Source organism: Lynx canadensis, chromosome B3, assembly GCF_007474595.2.
Source record: "Lynx canadensis isolate LIC74 chromosome B3, mLynCan4.pri.v2, whole genome shotgun sequence".
Lineage (NCBI taxonomy): Eukaryota > Metazoa > Chordata > Mammalia > Carnivora > Felidae > Lynx > Lynx canadensis.
In genome coordinates this window covers 45,115,968-45,141,017 of record NC_044308.2, presented here as the reverse complement: position 1 = coordinate 45,141,017, position 25,050 = coordinate 45,115,968, and the positions used below count along the sequence as shown (strand labels likewise).

General features: G+C 43.6%; 1 protein-coding gene across 2 annotated transcripts in view; it reads right to left on the bottom strand.

Moving 5' to 3' along the window:
• MYO1E (myosin IE) overlaps window positions 1-21,197 on the bottom strand; it is a 213,756-nt gene extending 192,559 nt beyond the window's left edge. Inside the window, exon 1 of one of the 2 annotated variants that reach the window (XM_030318066.2) lies at window positions 20,766-21,197. In XM_030318066.2, coding sequence (XP_030173926.1) covers window positions 20,766-20,768 — 3 coding nt within the window. In that variant the 5' untranslated portion in view covers window positions 20,769-21,197. The remainder of the gene's footprint in view (window positions 1-20,765) is intronic. The other variant, XM_032593630.1, reaches the window with a different exon arrangement.
• Window positions 21,198-25,050: the final 3,853 nt, after the last annotated feature.

Here is a 25,050-nt window from a genome sequence, read left to right as displayed (position 1 = left end):
CCCAGCCAATTATGGAGGAGGGTGATGAGAAATTTTGCCAAGAATTTTTCAAATAGGCAAGCTACCCTGCCCAAATTCAATGAATTCATTACTGACTCATTTCATCCTGTGATTTCTCTTCTCTGCCATTCATCCCTCCCCAAGCTAGTAAGATGTGAAAATTAGAAGCTGAGCAGGTCAAGCAGAGATGTGTCTCTTTTCTTGAAACACTTCTTTTTTTTTTTTTTTTTTAATCCTGTCAGGGCTTTTATTTATTTTTTTAATTTACATCCAAGTTAATTGGCATATGGTGCAACGATTTCAGGAGTAGATTCCTTAATGCCCCTAACCCATTTAGCCCATCCCACCCCACAACCCCTCCAGTAACCCTCTGTTATTCTCCATATTTAAGAGTCTCTTATGTTTTGTCCTCTTCCCTGTTTTTATATTATGTTAATCTGTTTTTTATCTTAAAGTCCTCATATGAGTGAAGTCATATGATATTTGTCTTTCTCTGACTAATTTCGCTTAGCACAATAACCTCTAGTTCCATCCACATGGTTGCGAATGGTCTTCAAACATTTCTAACCTTACTCAATTGATTCCAATTTTGATGTATTTCCTTATCAGGTAACATGAAACTCTTTCAAAGAAAAGACTGGCAATAACTTCCGTAAAGTTTAGTAAGCCAGACTGCACAAGTTTATTAGAAAAATGCTAATGCGGGGAGCCTGGGTGGCTTGGTCAGTTAGGCATCCAACTCTTGGATTCAGCTCAGGTCACGATCTCGAGGTTTCCTTGGTTCGAGCCCCCCATCGGGCTCTACACTGCTAGTGCAGAGCCTGCCTGGGATTCTCCATCTTCCTCTCTCTCTCTGCCTTTCCCTCGCTCCTGCTGTCTCCCTTGAAATCAATAAATAAACAAAAAAAGAAAAAAGAAAAATGCTAATGTACTAGGAACAGTCGCCTCCAGCTTTTGGGGGGAGGCAGAAGAGCCAGAAAGGAGGGGCATGTAGTAGAGAGCTTCACCCGGGGTAGGGCTATGGTGCTGTGCATGTCACAAGGACTGGACTCAAAGCACTTTATGTTCTTATTGACACTCAGTGCAGCACCTACTAGAAAAAAGAATGCAAACCACTCTTACTTCCTTTTTTTAAAAAATGAAGGGGCGCCTGGGTGGCGCAGTCGGTTAAGCGTCCGACTTCAGCCAGGTCATGATCTCGCGGTCCGGGAGTTCGAGCCCCGCGTCGGGCTCTGGGCTGATGGCTCGGAGCCTGGAGCCTGTTTCCGATTCTGTGTCTCCCTCTCTCTCTGCCCCTCCCCCGTTCATGCTCTGTCTCTCTCTGTCCCAAAAATAAATAAACGTTGAAAAAAAAAATTAAAAAAAAAATAAAAATAAAAAATGAAATTGAAGTACAGAGCTAAATAATTTGTTCTACTTTGTTCCAGGTAACGTAAGGGGAAACAAACCTCTTTCCTGATCCCCAGGCAGGCTCCTGCCTCCCCCTCAGAGTGAAACAGATCCACTACTGCTGTCTCGGGTGGCTTCTAAGACACCTTCACACTGTAGCTGGAAAATACACTGAGTCACAAGGGCACTGACTTTTACTCACTATGATCGTATTTGTATTAGTGGAAAAACGGGAGTTCCAGGAACTGGGCGGAACGAAAAGGAGGGACAGAAAATTCAGAAGGACAAAGCTTATAGCATCCATCATTCACACAGGGAGAAACCAGGTGACGCAGTACCTGTCCCCAGGGACCACACACATTCAAGGGGGGAGGGGTGCCTGATCCACAACCAAGCGGAATACCCAACACAAGTGTGGTCAAAGAGCGGCCAATGACCTGGGAACAAGGAGGGGAGGCAGGAAAATGAGAAAAGGCCAAAGGGAAAGAGGATAAACTCTGAAAAGTATAAAGAAATGCAAATTGTTTCTGACCTCAGGGGGTTTAGAGTCTATCTATACAGTGTGACTCACACACAGATAGCAATGTGAGATTACATATAATTGAGCACCAAACAAATAACTCCATGACAAGGGTTACGATTTGAAGAAGAAATGAACTCAGTGAGCTAAATCAAAAGTTTCCAGGAAATGAGCCTTTATGTGGGCCTCAGAGGATTCTGATAAATGGCAAGAAAGGGAATGGAAGGCCAGTCATTAAGAACAGCCTGACCAAGGAGTGAATTCTAGCCAGACTATAAAACATGACAATCAGCTTGTGCATTCATCCGTTCAATCAATATTTATTGAAAACCTATGGTGTGCAGGCACTATGCTAGGAGCTAATAGCAGGGACAAGGCATTCAGGCTGCCCCATGGAGTTTACATATTCCAGAAGGACTACTGGAAAATAAGAGTTGGACAGGGGCAGCCTGGAATAGATTTGAGACGGATCCACATTTTAGCCTTTAGCCTCTTTTCTGTAAGAGCTGAGAGTTTTTTGAGTAAGAGTGACAGGTGTAAAGCCGTATGACCAGGAAAATGATTCTGGCACTGCTCTTTCTGTAAATTAAAGGGGGAAGACAGGGAAGATCACTTAGGCAACCTTTGTGATGGTCCCAGCGTAAGACAAGGCAGATTCAAACCAGGATGACAGCGGAGCAAAGGAGGACACCTTCACAAGGTTTGGGACCAGCAGGAGTCCTGAAAGGAGGAGAGGGACAGAAAAGGCCCCTGATGTCTCCAGTCTAGCTGTACGAATTAGGAAGAGAAGGCAAAGGACACTTTCTGTAGCCCCAGGGTTGGAATGGTTCTGGAGGCTGGACTCTTCGCTATTGATATTCCCGAGTCTGGATCTCTCTCTCTCTCTCCACCCTGACAGAATCTGTTCTTGGGCACCTTTAGAAGGTTTGATAGATTAGTTTACAGCCAGATGTTATTAACCAACCAACATTTTATCAAGAATGATGCAGCAGCTCAGAGCAACCGGTAATGGCAAAGCTCGGCATTGACAGGAGCCTCGGAGGAGTCATTCTGGGTGGAGGGCTTTCCAATCACGCTGTAGGCAGCCCCTGATTCCGTGCGTCTGACTCCAGAACTGCCTCACATGGAGAAAACTTTCCATCCACCCCGCTCCTGAGCATTGCCATGTCACTTCTGCTACAGCAAGATAAGAGATGATTGACTGTTTGCATCCCTGTCCTTGTAAGATGGCATCCTGGAGGACAACACCAGGCTTCTACTGGGCACCTGTTTTGAGTCATGTCACCGTGCTTAGACCACAGGTTTCCTGCACACTAGTGCTTTCTCACCTGGGGTCTCATTTAAATGAAGACTCAGAATCAGGAGGTCTGGGGTGGGGCCTGAAGTTCTGCAGTTCTTTCAACAGCCCAGTTGGTGCCCATGCTGCTGGCCCATAGACCCCACAACTTGAATGTGCACGTGTCTAGGAATAGACAGCTCCTCTCCACAGCAGATTCAGATGATGCTGAATTTAAATCCATCCTCTGCCACTTTTCAGATAGTATTTTGTTTCCTCGTCTGTAGGCGGAAAACGAATACCTACCTCAAAGGAAGTACAAAAGCAGAGCAATGCGGAGTGGGTCCTCAGTAACTGCTCATTCCTTTTTTTTTTTTTTTTTAGTTTATTTTAATTTACTTTTGAGAGAGAGAGAGAGCACGCAAGTGGGTCAGGGGCACAGACACAGTGGGACAGGGGATCCGAAGCGGGCTCTGTGCTGACAGCAGAGAACCTATGTGGGGCTTGAACCCATGAACCCTGAGATCATGACCTGAGCTAAAGGCAGTCACTTAACCAGCTTAGCCACCCAGACACCCCAGTAATTGTTCATTCCAATAGCAGATTTCTCTTCTCTTGGGGGGTGTGAAAAGCTGTTAAATTTATAGACCCATACTCCCACAAAAACACTAAGGTCTCCAGGCGGACTGACTGAGAATGCAAAGGATAGAATACCTTCAGAAACTGGAAAAGCCACTGAAAATTTTATCATCATGTAACCCTGCATAATTACAGACACATCCAAAAATAGCGTGATCATGTACTTGTCTGAGTGATTTATTTTTGTAAGTTTTTTATTTAAATTCCAGTTAGTTAAGTTATAGTATAATATTGGTTTCATTACTTGTTCAAGTGATTTAGCACATCAAAATCTAATACATTATTTCCCAGCTCTGAAATTTCCAAACTCCACTTGGTAGGAGAGAAAGTATTTCTATTCCAAGGGGCCAGGATACCCGATTTAACCGACCTCAGCGTATTTAACCTTCTTCAACCTTCCCTTGCAAGAGTCTTCCCTTCACCAAAGTCAGATTCCACCCTGCATTGAGAATTATTCTCCTAGTGCATTATCAAGTTTCTTGATCCAGAATGTGTCATTTACATGAAACTTATAAAAATGCATTTACTACATGAGCCAGAAGAGTCTCATACTTGAAATTCTTTGTCAGAGGTGAAGAAGTAAACCTCTACATTTCTACATTTTGGAAAGCAAACCACAGCTCTGTAAATGCACAGTTTTTGTCAGGCTAAATATCAACATTCCTTTGCATGCATTAATCTTTTAACCCCTAAAATTCAAGTATGTGAGCCAAGCAAACATAAGTGCATAAATATCAGGCTCCAAAATGATCTGTTTGTCATATAGATATAGTGCATAGGATTTCTTTCTAAAATCCCTCCCTTTTCACTTTCTCCATTCCACACCCAGAAAAACCTCCTATTTAGAGCAAGCCACACCTATCACTAAGAGCTAACCAACCTTTCAAAAAAACATTTAGGAGCAAACGTTAAGAGCCATTCAAAACAAAAGGAAATGCCAAGACACTCAAAAAAAAGTTCTACTCAATGCAAAAGAAGCTACCAGAATTTATGAGGAGGAGAATAAACAAAACAATTAAGCCATTAGCATGTCTCTTTGGAGACAAACTGGCCTTGGGAAGAGGGCAAAACTGAGATCTCAGTTGGGCAGGTGAGTTGTTAGTTCGCTAAGGAAAAACAAAGGCAGCGGATTCTCTGTAAACCAGAACAAATCTAAACTTGGTCAGGTAATTTTACATTCTGATGGTCCACATAGCTGAATGAGGAAAACCTTCTTATCCTATCTGGTAGTGATAGGCCACAGCCTGGCACAACCTCCAGCAGTGAAAAGCCTGAGAGCGAGGTCACGGGTTACACCTGATTGAGAATGCTTCCCTTTACAGTTGGGAACTTTAAAAAAAATTTTTTTTAATGTTTATTTATTTTTGAGAGACAGCGAGCATGAGCAGGGAAGGGGCAGAGAGAGGGGAGAGACAGATTCTGAAGCAGGCTCGAGACTCCGAGCTGTCAGTACAGAGCCCAACGTGGGACTCGAACCCATGAAACGCAAGATCACATCCCGAGCCGAAGTTGGACACTTAACAACTGAGCCACCCAGGCGCCCCTGCAGTTGGGAACTTTCATCGGGGAGCCTGGGTGAATTTTGTTTCCTTGTCTGCTTGGAAAGAGCAGCGTTACTCCTGGAGGGGACAAGCTGGGACTGGTTGTGTGGCCTTGGGCAATCCCAGAACCTCTCCTGGTCTCAACGGTAGAAGGGTTGTAATCAACAGAGTGAGAGAGTCCTATACAGAAGCCATTCCAGCCCACCAGCTTCCCTCCAGTCTCTGCCTTCCAGGACCTGAGCTCGAGAGTTGCTAATATCCTGTTCTATTAAAAGAACACTCAAAAGGAAGCTCTACTGGATTTATCTGAGGGGGCTATTTTTATCTTTGAAAAACATTTCCAGTTTACAGTTAGTTAACTGTCTAGGTTAATCCACCGGCTTCATCAATCACTCTTCTGTTGGAGGCTACAACATCACTGCAGAGTTGCAGTGAAAGGTCTTCAGCTCTCCATGCATTTTTAGTCTAGTGGGGGAACAGTTGGGCTCAATTCCACAAAGTTGCTGATTCTACCACGTGCCAGACATTTCACCAGGTGATGGAAACTCAAAAACGAATGTGACTCTGTATCCCCCTTAAGGAGTTTACAGCCTAGCAGGAGAGAACAATAAACAAATATTTAATGAATTAATATCACTCCAAACCTCCCATTGGCAGGAGGGCCCCAACTGACCTGGCCTGTCTCAACTCTGCCATGCCTGGTGTACAAGCCACTCAAAATACCATTCAAAATGTTCTAACTGGTGATCATACGTATCTTTCCAGACTCCACCAGTCACCTGGACGTCGGTTTCCTCCTTCCTCACTTTGGAGGCCGTTGCTTTCGCACTCTGGAAAGCTTAGAATACCTTATCCCTTCCACCTGGAGCTGAGTGTGGAAAACATACTCCAAAAAGCTCAAAAAGTACAAATCTGCCCACTCTGTTAGGTGTGGAGGTCCCGCACACAGATCTCATGAGGACAGTCTGAATTTACCAGTATTTGGATTACCTGTGAATTTTAAACATCTGAAGTCAACCTGTCCTCCAAAACCACAATTAAAAAAGCATACTGTCTGCTTCAAAATCTCATTTTCGATTCTTTCAGTCCCTTCTTCCATCTGTATCTCTGCCTGTTCCTGAAACCCCCATACTAGCAAAGATCACTGGCAATGGATACAATAGATTCCAGTTTCTGGGAGCGCTGTCTTTCTTCACAGATTCGGAAACAGCAGGGGCGGAAGGGTGTCTGCCCTGGTTTCAACATTATATAGCTGGCTGGCGAGTGAGGACAGGTACCCGTGGGCAGACTGATTCTCCTGCCTTCGGTGAATGAGTGGCTCGGCTTTCAGGTGCCCTTTTAAGTATCTTTATTCTTCTTCTCTCCCTCCAGAGGCGAGCTGAATGAAGTGAGGGGTGACACCCACATCAGACAACTGCATCATCCCCACTAAAATCAAAGGCTCCGGTGACATTTGAATCACGGGGCGCTTTCCCTGATTCACCCCTCCCTGTTTCACTCCATTAGCTGAGTCACCAAGAGCAGCAGTTTACTGGTGTGGACTTGGGGAGTGCTGCACTGTGTGGGCAGTTCTGCCCTCTGTCTACTCCAAGTAAAGACCAAGTCTTTAAAACCGGTGTGTTTTAAAGACTGTAGTCACACACTGCAGAAGGAAACGCAAGCATTTTCCCCCAATACGTTTAAAAATAGAACTATAGGGGGGCGCCTGGGTGGCTCAGTCGGTTAAGCGTCCGACTTCAGCTCAGGTCATGATCTCGCGGTCCGTGAGTTCGAGCCCCGCGTCGGGCTTTGTGCTGACAGCTCAGTGCCTGGAGCCTGTTTCAGATTCTGTGTCTCCCTCTCTCTCTGACCCTCCCCCGTTCATGCTCTGTCTCTCTCTGTCTCAAAAATAAATAAACGTTAAAAAAAAAATAGAACTACAGGGGTGGCTGGGTGGCTCAGTAGGTTAAGCTTCCAACTTCAGCTCAGGTCATGATCTCACTGCTTATGGGTTTCATGATCTCACTGCTTATGGGTTTGAGCCCCACGTCATGCTCTGTGCTGACAGCTCACAGCTCAGAGCCTGGAGCCTGCTTCAGATTCTGTCTACATCACTCTGCTCCTCCCCTGCTCAAGTTCTGCCTCTCTCTCTCTCTCTCTCTTTCTCTGTCTCTCTCTCTCTCTCTCTCTCAAATATAAATAAACATTAAACAAATTTTTTAAGAGATAAATAAATAAAAATAAAAATAGCACTGTATACCTAGCAGGACAAATCACAAAATGAGGTGGGGTACAAAGACAAACAAGGGCTCTCCCTGAAAAGTAACTCACCAGAAGAGAAGATTAAACGCGCATAACGAATCATGGAATCTCTGCAGACCGACAGCCATGGATTTTTTGAAGATAACTTCCAACTCTGAGACTCAAGAAGGTGGAATTAGGACTGGCCTAAAAGGAGAATTAGACCATGGGGATTGACTGTAGCTAAACATCTGCCTGTAAGAGGCACAGCGGGTAGCTTGACGTGGCCAGGAGATCCAGGTGAGAGGCAAAGCGAAAAGGTAAACTGAAGCCACACTGCAGAAGTCGAATCCATAGGACTCGGCAACCGATGGAATCTTTCAGTTAGCTACATCTTATATTTAGATTACATAAAATACACCTTTGCCACCTGACACCTACATACAACTGCTCCTGCAAACTGAAGACTGATTCATTGCCCCAAACAATGATGACAGTGTCTATTGTCTCCGTAGACCAGACAATGCTGGGCACATTGGCACTCCACAGTCACTGGAGAGGCTGTGCTAGGCAGGCTCCACCCAGGATGAGAAAGAGGGATCCGACCGAGGTGGGAGGAGCGAGTTGCCCTTCCTGTGGTGGACTTAATTATGTGTCTCACTTCTGAGCAAGTGCAAACTATGTTTCCTGCATTCTCCAACCCTCCTCCTCATCGCTCCCCCATCTAGAAGGGCAAGAACCTTAGGAGGAAAGAACAGGATGCTAGACAGATGGAGGATGCAGGGGGGACTTAGAGGAAGGGGAGAGAAAGAGCTAGAAGGAAGAGGCTATCCGACTTCCTTTTTTTTTTTTCTATACCCCAAGCCTTAATCCTAGATGATAGAAACAGAGCACAGAGCACAGAGTCCAGTGGTTGGAGTCCAGTAATTTCCTTCTCATTATGTACCCTCAATTAATAAATATTATTTTTTTTTTAATTTTTTAATGTTTATTTTTGAGACAGAGAGAGACAGAGCATGAATGGGGGAGGGGCAGAGAGAGAGGGAGACACAGAATCGGAAGCAGGTTCCAGGCTCTGAGCCATCAGCCGAGAGCCTGACGCGGGGCTCAAACTCCCGGACCGCGAGATCGTGACCTGAGCTGAAGTCGGACGCTCAACCGACTGAGCCACCCAGGTGCCCCAATAAATATTAATTTTATAATTAATAATAATAAATCCCTACCAGGAAAATAATGAGCTTTCAATTATTTACTTAAAGTCAAAACCTTAGGTCCTTGATTTATATTTGAAGTCTGTACTAGAGGTACAGACTTCTCTTTGTGATCAATGGAGAATTTAAAAACATAATAAATATGAGGCCAACACTGTGACTCTGTTTTCATGCTTTATTATTATTCTGAAAAATTAAGTTAGTTTCCAACAGATAATACCTACCATTACTTCATTGGTAATGGTAATGGTAACTTAAATTGGTTTAGTTCCATGGGAATCTTACAAAAAAATTTAACGTACCACTTTCCACCTCCTTTCTCCCTAGTGCTTTATTATGTTTGATTTTCTTTTTTTTTAATTATTTTTTATTATTTTTTTTTAATGTTTATTTATTTTTTGAGAGAGAGATACAGTGTGAGCAGGGGAGGGGCAGAAAGAGAGGGAGACAGAGAAACCAAAGCAGGCTCCAGGCTCTGAGCTGTCAGCACAGAGCCTGAGGTGGGGCTCAAACTCACAAAGCGTGAGATCATGACCTGAGCTGAAGTCGTACATTCAACAGACTGAGCCACCCAGGCGCCCCTGTTATGTTTGATTTTTAAACTTTTCTAGTAAAAGCAGATTTAGGACCAAGATCCCTGGACTGTGGGTCAAAAGACTTGTAATTCTAAGGCCACCTCTTCTATTAATTTGCCAAGTGACCTTGGTCAGGCTATTTAAATTCTTTGGACCCTCGAGGGTCATCTGGGGAAGCCATGGACCACTTTGGGGATTTATGAATCTTCTTCCCAGGAAAAAATGCACATATGAACACAGACACAAACTTTAGCAAACAACTTCATAGAAATCCCCAAGTAGTCTCCAGGATATTACTTATCCTGACATTCTACATACATTTATTTATTTATTTATTTATTTATTTTTACATTTATTTATTTTTGAGAGACAGAGAAAGACAGAGTGTGAGCAGGGGAGGGACAGAGAGAGAGGGAGACTCAGAATCAGAAGCAGGTTCCAGGCTCAGAGCTGTCAGCACAGAGCCTGACGCACGGCTGGAACCCACAAACCGTGAGATCATGACCGGAGCTAAAGTCAGACACTAATTGACTAAGCCACCCAGGCACCCTGACAGTCTACATTTAAATGCATCTGATCATTGGAAGAAACAAGTATTATTTGTAGAGCCATCACCGTGATGCAGGCTTGTGTAAGAAGGAATGAAGAGACCAATAACCACAAGCTGGTTCTACCAATCCTACCTAAAGGAAGTGCCTGACTGAGTATGGCTAGGAATGTAGAGTGGGGAGCCACCGCTGTCCTACATACCAAGACAATGTATACCTAGATATGGGACCAGGACAAGTATCAAGAAGACTGCCCAGTGACTGGAGATGTCTACATCATTCTGTAAAACAGTCTCTACTGTTAAAAGTCAAAGGGAGACCAAAAGAGTAGTTAGTGCCAAGAGCTGAGTTTAGCTTATGTAAAAGCCAACCTAATACAGAGATAGGATAAAATGACATCTAAGATTTGTTCCAAAATAAACCAAGGGAGGGGTGCCTGGATGGCTCAGTCGGTTGAGCGTCCGACTTCAGCTTGGGTCATGACATCATGGTTCATGAGTTTGAACCTTGCATAGGGCTCTGTGCTGAGAGCTCAGAGCCTGGAGCCTGCTTTGGATTCTGTGTTTCCCTCTCTGCCCCTCCCCTGCTCATGCCCTGTCTGTCTGTCTCTCTCTTTCTCTCTCAAAATAAGTAAACACTTTAAAAATAAACAAATAAACCAAAGGAAGGTGAGAATACAGAAAGGATTGGAACAACTATATGCCAATAAGTTAGATAATCTAGAAGAAATAGATAAATTCCTAGAAACTTACAACTTACCAACACCAAATCAGGAAGAAATAGAAAATCTAAATTATTAGTAAGGAGATTAAATAAGTAATCAAAAACATCCTAACAAAGATAAGTCTAGGACCAGATGACTTCACTGGTAAGTTCTACCAAATATTTAAAGAAGTATTAATGCTCATTCTCAAACTCAAAAAAAGAAGAGTAAAGAACCCTTCCAAACTCATTTTACAAGACCAGAATTACCCTGATACCAAAACCAGACAAGAACACTACCAGAAAATTACAGGCCAATATCCCTGGTGAACGTAGATGCAAAAATCCTCAACAAAATACTAGCGAACCAAATTCAATAATTCATCAAAAGGGTCGTACACCAAGATCAAGTGGGATTTATTCCAGGGATTCAGGGATGGCTCAATGTCAACAAGTTAATCAATGTGACTGATACACCCCATTAACAAAATAGAGAAAACAAGCTGGGCCCTGAATGGTCAACTGTTGAAGCTGGGGAATAAGTTTTCTCCCCATTTGTGTAGTTCAAATTTTTCCATTTAAAAAGAGAGAGGGAGAAAGAGAGGAAGTCAAAGCGAAAGACCCATGGGTTAATGCATTTTTGAGAACTGTGTTTAAAGCTAAGTTCGTCCTCAATTCACATCTTGTTGAGGAGCCCACAGACAGCACACAGTCTGTGGCTCACAGAATATGGAATTGACATGGGGTTGTTTGGGGAATAATCCAAAAGATAGGACTTTCAACCAAGACAAACAAGTATTTTTGTGTGTGTGAAGAAAGGCTTTGTCCACATCATGGCTCAGGGTTGGCTGGAAAGGCAGAATCAGGCAGTGAGCAGTACTGTCCCCACCTGTTCCCAACAGGATTATTCCACCCTCATGTCCAACAGGCCATCCAGCCCAGTCTGGTTTGGCAGGATTCACTGCACTCTCAGTTTGGACTTATTTGTAAAACACTTGGTACTTTCACAAAGCTCCCTTTAACAGATAGAAAATTACTTTTCTTCTGGTTGTTAGTTTCTGCTTTTACTTTTTTCTCCAACAAAAAAACAGCAATTTTGAAGATCATCCTGAGTGCCCACAATGCAAAAGAACTGCCATTCCATTTCCTTTGGGAATTGCTTTGGGAAAACAGCAGTGGATGTATAATAGACATGGGGGCTTCTGTCAAACACAGAGGTTCAGAGGGTCAGCCAGGGAAAAACGGAAGCTGCCACTGAATCTATTCCTGCCTCAGGGTATCCACCCAATTACCGCAAGCTGAAAGAAAAGGTTGAGGCTGGAGACCCGTAGCTCGGCCCTCGGGGAGTCCGCTCCCACAATGACTCTGGGCTTTGGCCATGCGACTTGCTTTGGCCAGTGGGACAAGAACAAGCATGATGCAAGCAGAGGTTTAACAAAATGTGTGTGCTGGGCTTGCTTTCTCTTTTGCTGTTCTTGGGAACCCTGTGACCACTGCTATGTAAATAAGCCAGGACTAGCCTCTTGTGACAAGAGATATACGGCAAAGTCATCTCCACTGCCCCAACTGAAATTGTGCCAGCTAGCTGACATGGGAGTGAGGACATCCCAGATCATCTATCCCTAGCCAAGCCACCAGCTGACCACAGGGATCTGAGGAGCCAGTCCACCCAGCCCACAACTGCCCAGCCAATTCACAAAATCATGAGAAATAATAAACGTTTATTACTTAAACCACCAAGTCTGGGGTGGTTTATTATACTAAAAGCCAGCAGACACAATAGGGCAAGAAAAGGTGACTAATACACTGAACATCCTGGGATGCAATCCCTAATGACTCTTTTACATAACACTCAATGAGACTTACTAATGATTTGATTGTATGTCAACTGTCATCAGAATAATCAGGCAAAGATCCACAACTGACCATACACCTTAATATTCATCTCAACACAACGTTTGCTATAACCCTTGGAATGAAATCGTATGGGCTTCAGAGGTTTATGAACTTCCTAAGATTATATGAAGAATTGTCTGTTTATGTGTTTTTTCTTCTTAATTGGAAAAAGATGTTAAAAGTATGGAGAATAAAATAAATATGTATGTACACACACTGGCCAGAATTAATGATACTATTTTATTATATTTGCTTTGGATTTTCTAATCTATAAAGTAAATGAAACACTACCAGTGTTAAAATTAGTCAACTGACCCCAGTCTTCTCCCTTTTCTCCATGCCTCTTATTTATTTATTTTTTTAAGTGATCTCTAAGCCAAAGGTGAGGCTCAAACTCACAACCTTGGGATCAAGAGTCGGACGCTCCACCAACTGACCCAGCCAGGCCTGCCCCTCCTTCCCTCTTTAGCAGATTGAATTTGGTATCTTTCCAGTCCACTGATTTGTATTTTTAAAAGAATATACGCATAAATATATATGTATGAATACATATCCCCAAACAATATACTGTGTGTAGTTTTTTTTTTAATTTTTCTTAGTTTTTATTATATGTATCTTTCTACAACTTGCTTCTTCACCAAACACTACTTTTGTGAGATCTATCCATACAGATACTTGGTTACCAATAAGTTGCGTGTATTTATGCATTTCTCTACTAACCGACATTTAGATTGTTCTGGTTCGTTTTTGTTTTTACTATTACAAACACTGTTGGGACACAGGTCGATAGATTCCAACATATTTTCAGAGGACCTCAGGATACCCCCCAAATAATAGGAGTCTCTGTTTGACAAGCTGATGGGGGTAAGTTGAATTGTTACGATTTTGTACACATATTTCTGTATTCAAGCGTTCCCAAGTCTTGAGGACATCTTTATTCATACTCTAAAATAGCTTAATAGATGCTTCTACATTTAAATTCAAAATTTTCTATAACAAAGGTCTGCATCTACTTGGGGCACTAAAAGCAACCTTATTTTTGTTGTTGTTGCTGAAAATTCCTACAATCAGACAATGACAATGTCTACATCATTCTGTTACCAAAAAATACTATGCTGAGTTGCTGTCGACATCAAATGCTGGTCACGCCGATTAAATTACTAAGCCACTAATGATGTGGTCCTAATTTCTTATTTGTTTTCTTTCATGTAGGAGGACTAATGGGCTAGGTTTCTTGTGGTTATCTTGTTTCCCTTATTTTCTACTTTTTTAACCTAATTGAGATCAGAGCATTTTCTAGCATGACTTTTATTTTACCCTTATTCCCAGTGTGATATCACCCAGTACCCAAACTTTATGACATGCAAAGTCCCCAAAACAAGGAAATTAAAGCCAAGATCCTTACTACCCATGACAGACAATGTTCTTAGGTCTAAATTATCCCACCCTGGCACTATTGAGTATAATTAACTAAAACAGATTATTTTTTAATCAACCTTGCCTTCCTTCAAAAGTAGGTGAAATGATTAAGCGATATATGGATGCTTGGATTCAGAAACTTCAAATTAGAAATCATGTATTCAATTGCTTGTGAAAGAGCATAAAGTTAAAAGACCTGCTTCCTTACACACAAGTTGTAGGCCCCCTGAACAGTTCTCTTTCCCTTGTTACACTTTGGTTTCTTACCTATAAAATGGCAACAAAAACCATCATTGGTGCAGGAAGAAGTGAACTCACGAATACGAAAGCTGTTTGTTACCATTCCTCCATTAGACATGAGCTCCTCCCAGAGGCAGTGCTTAATTTATCTTTGATTTCCCAATGGTTGCCGCCATATTTGGTAAGGATTCCTACCTAGTAATAAGCATGTATGCTATAACGTCTTTTGTAACTGCTGTTGTCTTTTCCACTTTAGGGTTCAAAGCTCCCCACTTCCAACTACCTGCGTTCTCTGATAAGACCATTCATACTTGTCAAGTTACAGTCAGAAGCCTGAGCACCCACTGGTGTTACACATTTGAGTGCCAATGCCATAAACTAGGGAGAACACCCATAGCAGGACTTAGGAGTTTGGAGTATCCCCCAAGCCTGCCTGTGTTGCTTCACATTCTGCACTAGAGAGGGGTCTACATGTCTCAAAAGCAACAGGAAGTTGAGCAGCTCATTAATGACAGGGAGGGGTCTCCCTGGTACATAGCTCTAGAGGCAAAGTCTCTGCACAGTTATGACAGGCTGGGTAAGCAGGTTACATGGAATTACTATACACCACCAAAATGTGATAAATATGCTCACCAGGAAAAGGTTTTATAAAATAGGTGGAAAAATACAAGAGCCCAAATTGTACATTTAGCCCATAATTACAACTACATAAAAAGGGTGTGCATTTGGACAGATTAGAAGGGAACCCAAAAGCATGAAAATAATTACTATTAGGGTAGTGACATTACAGGTGAATCCTCCAAATTTATTTCAAAAATTGAAACAGTAATAAATCAAAAATAAATGCCCTTCCATCTCCGAGTAGGCTTTTCTGAAGGAAAGAAAGAAAACTACCTGGTCATGTCTAGACTCTAAGGAAACAGACCCTAATCCAACACTATGGTTTGGTGGGAAAAGCTTTATTAGATTGGGATCAGAAAATGAATCCTGGCACCAGTTCAGTCAAATCCTACTTCTGAGGCTTCAGAAGTCAACCCATCTACACTTTTCTGTGAAATCCAGCAAAAGGATTTAGGATAGAATTAAGATTTTTTTTTTTTTTTTTTAGTAACCTCTACACCCAACATGGGGCTTGAACTCATAACCTGGAGATCAAGAGTCATATGTTCCAGGGACCCAGCCAGCCAGGTGCCCCTAGGATAGAATTTTTAAATCTCTTCTGGGCCTTCTACAATGTAGTATGTTTGACTTTCTACAATGTAGCGTATCACTATAAGTCCCATGAATGAACTTTTAACAAACACATCAGAACTCAAAACAGGGGAGAGACCATGGCCCCCTTCAGAGCAGTTTCTTGTATTTATTCCTGGAAAAAGCCACCTCCTCTTTGTCCTCCAAAGCCTATCGTATGATATTTCACATCTTCAGAAGGGCCAATTTCTTCTTTGGGGCAGAATGTAACTTCTGGAAATAGCGGAGAGGGACTTGGTATGAGTAAGATGGGCGATCAAGCTGAACACTAAAGTTTTAGGTCAAAAAAGAAGTAAAAAAAACAAACAGATTTTCTTATATGGCCACTCAGAGGTGCTTCGTACTTCAATGACATTGTTCCCTGGTGGCAACTCAGAAGGGCGGGCTGACTTCCCTGGGACGTACAGTGCAAAGTTCCAGGGCTGGTCAAAGCCAATCCCTCGATTTTAGGGAGCACTCTTACAGTTCTACTTTGCTCAAGTGTGGCTGTCATAAAGATAGGTTAAAAAAATACCTTGCTACGATGCCCAAAAACCTTTTGTCTCTGCCAAAATAAACTGTGAAGCTGAAATTCAAGACACAATTTGTTTACCATTATTACAGAATGTGCTTGTAAGGCCAAGATGTTTATTTTTAGTACCTTTGGCATTTAACCTTTAACCCCTTATTGCTCTGTAAATATTAAGTCCCAGCAAGGTAAAAAAAATAATAATAAAATAAAAATATTAAAACCTCACCATTTTAATAACATATTGATGAAAACACAATTGCTGTATCTTTGTGAAAAAAAATAGTAGATGACTCAGGCTTGGAAAATCATGACTGTACATAATTTCTATATATTCCATAATGAAGCTCATAATACTTTGCATTGGTATACAGGTTTCAAACTATTTCTGCTTTTTGAACCAAATGAAAATAGCTGTCACAAGTTTTGACCAAGTAATGAGACCCAATCGTTTCTCATTAGGAAATGCAAAGTATTACATGTTCTCGCTTTCATTTAGTCTCACATGAGCTCATGACATTAACACTGAGTACAGGAGCAAAAAGTCATATCCCAAGTCAATATTTACCAAAATGCTCATTATCTAGGCCCAAAGGTAAGACAGACCTCAAATCCAGGAGATTCAACTAGAAGAGTAATAAAAGAGGTCTAGCATGCAATAACGGGGTTGTGGGGGGGGGGAGGTTTCCCCAGAAGAGGTGGGGGCAGGGGGGGGGGGGGGGGGGGGAGGCAGGTGTGATGGGTTAAGAAAGAGAAGTTCAGTTCACAGCCTCACCACTCATACAACTTACACATCTACACTGGTGTTTAGATTGCTCCAAATTTGGATGCAGATTTTCCTTGTTAATAGCCTGGTGATTCCATAGGCTGAAAATACCAGGGAACTCCCTCTCTTAAAGGAAACCCAGTGGGAAGGTGTGGATGTATCAGTGAAACACCATTACTGGTATATGGTTAAAGTTGAGACATTCCTGCTGGTGAGCGAATGGAAGAAAGCATGTGGTTCTCAGGGACACCACTTCGAGATTTACAATAGAGTGGCTACAAACAGCTGACCTGCAGGTGTTTGGCCTTGCAGCAATGATCAGAACACTTTTAAGGATTAACCGGTCCGGCACAAAAATTTGGATTTCCAGCTTCCCTTGAAATATGTAATAGGATCAATGTAACCATGGTAATGTGGTAGTTGTCACAAACCATGGCCTAAGGTCAAGTAACGGTGCTTCTTTAGAGGGGTATATTTACTCTCTAGAGGACAGCCTCACCCCATGAAAAATTGTATGTATCCTGGCCTTCGCAGACATTGGAGTTTGCAACCACGGACAAAGCTGAAATCCCCCGCAGGAGTGTGAAGGAGGAGACTTTCACTCCTTCTGCTACTGTCTGCTTCCTCCACTTCTCCATCCCTTTCTATCTGCTGCTCCACGGGCTTTCCCTTTGTGCCCTGGGCCGACCAAACTTTTCCCATGAGGCTGGCCAACCCAAGCTGGCCCCTAGATAATGTCCTGAATTCCATATCCCTCCCTAACCCCTCTGCCTCCATCAAAACTTTTCTGTGCTTCAACCCATTTTTGTTTTGGTTTGGCTTTGTACTATGTCGTTTTGGCCAGGAAACTATTAGCAATCTGATAAACTAATCAGTGGGAGTGGACTAGGTTACCTTCCCAGAAAACGTACTTGAAATGGATTCCAGACTTTCTAAATACGTGCCATGCCTTCACCCAAAGGAACTTACCTACCTCGTAGTCAGCTGTCTGACAGATTTCTAAGTACATAAGTCTATTCCTGTGTATTTTTTATAAATAACATCTGTATTTACTCACAAATAATATGCAAGTGAGGGAAAGGGGTGTATCCTGACCATCGTCTGAGGTGATGGCCAATTCAGATTTACTCAAATAGTTCAGTATATTTAAGTCAGAGAAGCCCTATGAATAATAATTTCTGCACCTGACATATATAGATAGCAGAGCTACACACATGGGTTCCAGTCCATCGGACAGTCCAAGCCGTCATGCCCACTAAAACAGAACTCCCTTTGTAGACGATAAAGCCAAATTCGACAAGGGAAATCTTAGTAGGCTATGATTATTAATCAAAGTCAAAGGAGATTGTGGGTCCATCCTAACCAAGGTGCACTAAATTATAAAGATATGCAGAGATTTTTTTTTTTTTTTCAGTTCGTCAAGTCTCCAAACATAGTTGTTGCTTCTCCAAAGATGGAGAAAAGTGTCCCAAAGTGAGCTTTCAGGAAAAAGATAGGAGGTGAACTCTACACTGGACATTGTGCTCATGAATCAGAAAATGACAATCTTCCTCATGAGTCACAACTGAATGAGTCTTGGCAGGGCCTTAGGGACAGGTTGAGAGTCTTCCTCGTGTGCTACCAGACTTCCTAAGAGATCACACACACAAACAGGCAAACACACAACAATACAGGAGCTCTCCCTACAGCCCAGCCAAGGGCCCCACAGATTCTCTTCTCCACGCTAACCCTCAGCCACACCCACTGAAGGCAATGCCCCTTCTCTTCCTGTTCTAAGCAGCTGAAGGATGCAGCTGGGCAGACCCACACAGATGTGAATGAAACACAAAATGAAGCCTCATTTGGCTTGAAAGGGTCGTATATCAACAGTAAACATTCTAACTGAGATTGCCGACGACTTAGGATGGGGGATGCTCTAAGACAACTTCACCTAGCTAATGAACAATTTCTCAAGTCAGTGAAGAAATGATTCATTTAATTTTGGCCACGTTACTCTACCTCTAGTAGACGGAGCGATGGCGCATGTCCTGTTTCAGGGCAGCAGCTGCTTTAACTTTTTTCTGATGCACTGATAGCCGCCCGGCTGGCCACAACACCGCCATCTGTGCTGCTGGCAGGGAACCCATCAATAGGTAAGTCACACCCTGTCCTCCGACAGACATACTACGCAACTCTGGAAACCATTCTCTTCCTTAGAACATGCCTCCTCCGCATCCATTCGATCAGCCATCTACTTCAAAAGCAATGTGGCCGAACTGAGCACGTTATTTCCGAGGTCTCCAGAACAGGCATCAGAGACTACTTTTGCAGTGTGTCCGACATGAAAAATGAATTCACTGAGGCAAAGTTAACTTTCTCAAGGTAGCGCTCAAGTATTTGAATTCAGTAAGTTTCTTTAAGCTCTTGACATAAACATATTGATTTTGTTTTGTTTTTAGAAATATTGAACCATGGAAAATAATTATAGCAGTTCTAAAGTACTAGGACTATCACATTGCTGAAATTCAAGTGGCCGATTAGGTAGTGGCCCAATTAGGTAGCTCATCCACCCACCACACATCAGTGTAAGTAAATGGTTCTCTCACAGGGGCTCCAAAAATAACGTGGAGCAGACTGACTCCTTAAACCCTGAAACTTAAAGAGGAAATTTATTTACAGATCAAGTGTCCTCTTAGGGAGGGGCAGAGGTGACACAACTCTGGACGAGGTAAAAAGAAAAAGCTTCTGTCAAAGATGCCCTTTTAAAGACTGTTTTGTTTTTAAGCATCCTTTTGAATAAACACAGCACTCACTGGGTCTTAGAGTTGCTTTTGAGTTTTGTATACAGGTTCGCATGGGCCTTGGCTACATTTCTCAGGCTGGTCTTGCGGGATAGATTTTTAAATCAGCGCTGTACCAATTACCATTTTGACTTAGCTCCCCATTCACAGTCATTAAAACTTAACAAAACAAACCAGAAGAGGATCAGGTCATCCACCCAGGCAGGGTTCTTTGAAAAGAAGCAAGTGTGGAAACTATGAAGCCTCGTAGTAGCACTTTTTTTTTTTTCTTTCTTTCTCGGATGGACTGTCAATCTCTTCAAAATCGAGTCCTTGCCTTTGTGCTTCGGATAGAAACGAACACCATACCCAAACCCAGGGGGATGCGGCTCAGGTTAATGGGGCGGAGTGGGTTGCTGGGGGGCGGGTAGGGGGAAAGTCAGAGCCGAGTGAGAAAAAGTCGGCCACTTCCCTGTATTCCCAAATTGCCAACGGAAAAAGAACAAAACACTCGACTTCCTCCCGTGCGACCCGTTCGCGGTACACCCGAAAAGCGCCAGTCACCTCGCCCTCGGGGAAGGGGTGGGGGGTGGGGGTGTTTACTCGGCCTCGCGGGCGCGGAGACCCAACCAGCCGCGAGGCTGCCGGCTGCGCCCGGTCACTTTCGCTCTCAGCCGCCCGCCCAGCGCCAGGTGCTCGCCCTACCTGGCGCCCCCGCCGGCCTTTGTGCGGCCCGCGCCGCCCCCGCCGGCGTGTGGCTGCCAGGCGGGACAGCTGCTGGCGGCGCGGGGGGCGGAGAGGCGGCGAGGCGGGGAGGCGGCCGGCGCCCGTGCCCGCCGGCGGGGAGGGGGGCGCGGGGCGCGCGCAGGGGAGGGGGCGCGGCGAGCCGGCTCCTGCGCCTCGGTGCCGCGCTCCCCGCCGCCGCGGGCAGGACCGCGGGGCCACCGGCGCTGCCCCCACCGTCCCCGCGGAAAGAGAGGGGTCCCCTCCGAGGGCCGTGCCCCCGAGCGCTGAGCTGCCCCCACGCTGGCTTCCGACAGCTGGCAGCCATAGCAACCCGGCCACAAAAAGTTTCGCGGCGCCCAAAGCGGCTTGAAAGAAAGTTTTCCTTGGCCCCTCGCTCCCTCTCCCCCAGCCAGGGTTTACGGAAAGCAGCAGGCAATCAGAGCTCGCGACGTGCCGACTCCCGCGTCCACCTTCTCCACCCCTGGCCTCGGCTGCGCGCCCAAGGTGGGTGCCCCGCGCCGACGCTTCCTGCCCGGTCCCAGGGTCAGGCGGTCCCGGGACGCCGTGCGGCCAACTCACCATGGTGACTCGCGCCGCGGTCGCGCCTCTGCCGGCGCCGGCTGCCGGGGAGCTGGGGCTGGAACGCAGGCTCCTGGGAGAACTTCAAAAGTTGGTCCCCTTCGCCAAAAACGGGCTCTCGACACCCAAGCACTCACAGGAGCCAATGGGAACCCTGGAGGGACTCCATCCAGGCGGGATCGGCGGCGCTAGGTGAGGGCGAGAAGGAGGAGACTCAGCAGGCGGGGCGCATGCTGCAGAGGGCAGGGGTCCACTCGGACCAGGCGCTCGCCCCCCACCCCGCCCCCGCCTAGGTGAGCCCGATGCTCTCCGCGCGTCTGCCTGGCTGCCCAGCCTCGCTCCTCTTTCTTCGGCCACTAACTCTGTACTCCTCCGGCAGAGCCTCGGCTCGGGCTGGGCAATCTGTCCATAAATGGAGAATTCAGCTCAGGCCTGACCAATCAGGGTTTGTTTTCACAGCGTCACTCCTCAGGGAAACCGTGGTAGCCAACAAGCTTGGAGCTGCTGGAGTTTCCAAAGACCTCTGGATCCTGTAGTCCTCCACGCTAGCCTCCAAAGAGCGCTGCTGACCCGGCTCGCTCCGCAGTGCAAGACCTGAACTGTTGGGAACAAAACCCTCCCTGAAAGAGAGGTAAGCCTCTCATTTTTTTTTTTTTTTTAAACGCGTAAGTTACAGTAGGTGTGGCTTCCAAGCTGAAGTGGTATGATTTTCCCATAACTTTTTTTTTTTTTAAGAAGGAAATATTTTATCAGCATCAAAGATCAGAGTCGTGGCAGCAACCCAAAGGAAATCCTTTTTCTTTCCAACGTCTGGATTGTGAGGAAAGTCAAAAATATCGTTTCCCCTACCCCTCCTTTTACCTGAATTTCCTTGGAAAACAAAGGAAGGCTTTTTTTTTTTCTTTCTTTTTTCTTTTTTTTTTTCTTTTGGACTTTTGGGTGGTGGAGAAGTTGCACTGCAGTGAGCAGAGAGACGGGAGAAATAACTGGGAAGAAAGCACTCTCCAACCTCTGTGAACCCTGTCTGTTGAGAACAATTAGCGAAACCGTCACGGGGCACGTATATTATTTCAGAGTGTGGACTTTCAAGACTGGGGGTGGGCAGTGAGGCCGAGATTGGAGGTGGGGGGAGAATCCAGAAATAAAGGCAGGGGCTCTGGTTTTATTGTTTCTTAAGAGTTCAGCAAGTAAACTTGGTTACAACAGGATTATCCTGCCAGGAATCTGTGTTAGGTAAGATTTGAAAACTTCTGGATTAAGTATGAAGCATAATGATTTATTGTGATTTACTTATGAATTTTGGCGGTGGCCCTTCACATATGTATAGGATCCTAGAGTTGTATGGATGTTAAAAATGATCTTGTCTAGAACAGGTACACAAAATGTGGTATATTCACACAATGGGATACTACTCAGCCTTTAAAAAGGAGGGAAGTGCTGACGTGTGCCACAACACGGATGAACCTTGAAAACATATTAAGCGAAAGAAGCTAGGCACAAAGACCACATATCATATGATTCCATTTACATAAAAGTAAATAATGGGGAAATCTATAGGAGAAAGTAAATTATTGATGGCCAGGGCCCAGGTGAAGGGGGGGGGAATAATTTCTAAATGGGTATGCATTTTCTTATTGGGCTGATGAAAATATTCTGGAATTAGATAGTAATTACTTGTGATGGTTGCACAACTTTGTGAATATACTGAAAGCCACTAAATTGTATGTTTTAGAAGGATATGTAAATTGTATCTCCGTTTGAAAAATGGAAAGAAAATCAAATTGACTAAATTCTTGTAGTAATCATCCACACAGTGAGACAATAGATATAATTGAATGCCTACTATAGGTCAACTGTGAGTACACTGCTTTCTGCCCTCACCAAGCTTACAATTTTAGAAGGAGGAAGACAGAAGATACTTATGGGAAAGGTATAAATGTAATGAGAAGTGGCAGTAGTTTTGTGCAAGGAACTGCCATATTTGGAGCTATGGTTTAGGGTAGAGAAGTCATATGGCAGCAATCTATAGCATGAACTGGAAAGGAAACAGCAAGACATCTTCCACCAAATTCTCAGAGAAACAGATCCGATGTTTCAGGGGCATGACAGAATATGATCAGGTATTTTAGGAATTAATGAACAGAGGTTACCAAAGGGAATATTGGAATTTATCAGTTATACAAGAAACACTACTTAGGTTCGAAATGACACGTTGCCTAAGCCACCATCCCATCCACGGATTGACTTGGGCTTCACGGGATACAGACAAAGATGTAGTTGTTTTGCCCAGGGTTAAACCAGGGATACAATGAGACACTGAAAAATCTTTTAATAATTCATCAACAACTTATCGATCTTGGATTCATCTATAACTATCTTGACACTAATTGTTGATTATATTAACATTTGAGGTTTTTTTTTTTTTAATACTTACTTTTATTGTCCCTCATAACCTCTTTCCGGTTTCAAGTGTTAATTCCAATAGGTGCGACTCAAATGGAGATAAATGCTTGTGTTCATTTTGTAACTATATTTTGTAGTATAATTATTTTCCAGAATGAAGTATAAATATATGTATTAATTTTTATATCTAAGCAGTACTTAGGTTATAAGATTTAGTGACACATAAAGCTGAATTTGAAGTCTGGCTTTGCCACCTAACTAGCTGTGAGATCTTGATTTTTCTGAGCTTTAGCTCCCTTATCTAGAAAATAGATTGATGTGAGTATGAAATGAAATATGTGTACAGATGGCCAAGAAATACTGGTTCCTTTTCTCTGCCACCTATACCATGTGTTCTAGCTTAGGGATTCATATCTGGGTCCCTGGGTGCGATCACACAGATCGTGGCCCTCTGAACTGTAATGCCAAAATTATGGGGGCTTTTGCACGTGCCTTTTTTCTTCAGAGAGTTAATAGCTTTCATCCCAAATTCTCAAAGATGCCATAACTGCCAAAACATGAAGACCCACAGCTCTTGATCATATTAGTTATGTCTTTCTGGGTCTTTGACTTTGTCATTGCATTTTTCTTGAGATATAGGGATTTGAATGGAGTCCGATACTCTAAGGGCAGAGCTTGGATTCTCAAAGCAGAACCCACTAACGCACAGCTCAAACATAGAATATAGAGTATGAGCACGTGATAGGGAGCCTATAATTTCACGAAGAATCCTTCAAGCCCTGCCCTACCCCATACTCATCTCGGGAAGATACGTTGTCAGTTTGGGCTTGTCAGTCTTCTGCCCTGGTTTACCTGGGAGAGTCCTGGTTTATGCTTTTATCTCAGTGAAATTATTAATTGCACCCCTCTTGCATTCCCAAAACACCCTGATAGTTTGAATGATAGATTATGATGACCCTGAATCTGGGACCAAATCTCACCCCCCCCCCCAAAAATCCTCACTTTATGAAGTTTTCCAGTTTTCTGGATTTACACCTATTTTTAAGAGGGCTCACCAATATATTACCAGATAGTCATCGTTATTCGAGGTCATAGTAGCAATGAAATGAAAACAACTTTTAAAATTGTAAAACTCATTATAGACACATGATGGAGCTAGTCAGATGAGACTACACATCCATGGGCATGATTAAAAATGCAGTTTTATCTGGACTTGAATGAAAAGGAACAAAGAAAAAATCTCAGTGGAAAAAAAATCACTGCTTATTCATTTTGGAAAACAATAAGAAGGTAATAGAAGGCAATGAAACTAGTTTCCATGTCAGAACCCTAACATCAAACTGTATTCGCAGCAAAACAATTAAAGAAAAATTTGTTGATGGGAAAATTAGGCCAGAAATCTTTGACAAAGCACTAGTGAAACAGAGACTTGTGTCACATCAATGTGGAATGTTCTGGGCAATCACTGCTTCTACCGTCACAGGCATTTATTAGGTTCAGTAGGTATCAGCTATGAGCTGAATGCTTACCGTATAATATCTAATCTTCCATACAACCCTATTAACTTCATTTGCAATTAAGAAACTAAGCTGAGCTTTGCAACCTGGGCCACAGACCAGCTCCCACAAAGAAGAGTGGCAAGAAAAAGAAGAGCCATGATGCCACCAACAAGGTAGTGACCAGAGAGGACGCCATCACCGTTTACAAGTGCATCCATGGAAGTGTGCTCCTTGGGTACCCAAAGAGATCCAGAAATTTGCCGTGAGGAAAGTGGGAACTTCAGATGTGTGCATAGATACCAGACTCAACAAAGCTGTCTGGGCTAAAAGAATAAGGAATGTCCCATACCATATCTGTATACAGTTGTCCAGAAAATGTAATG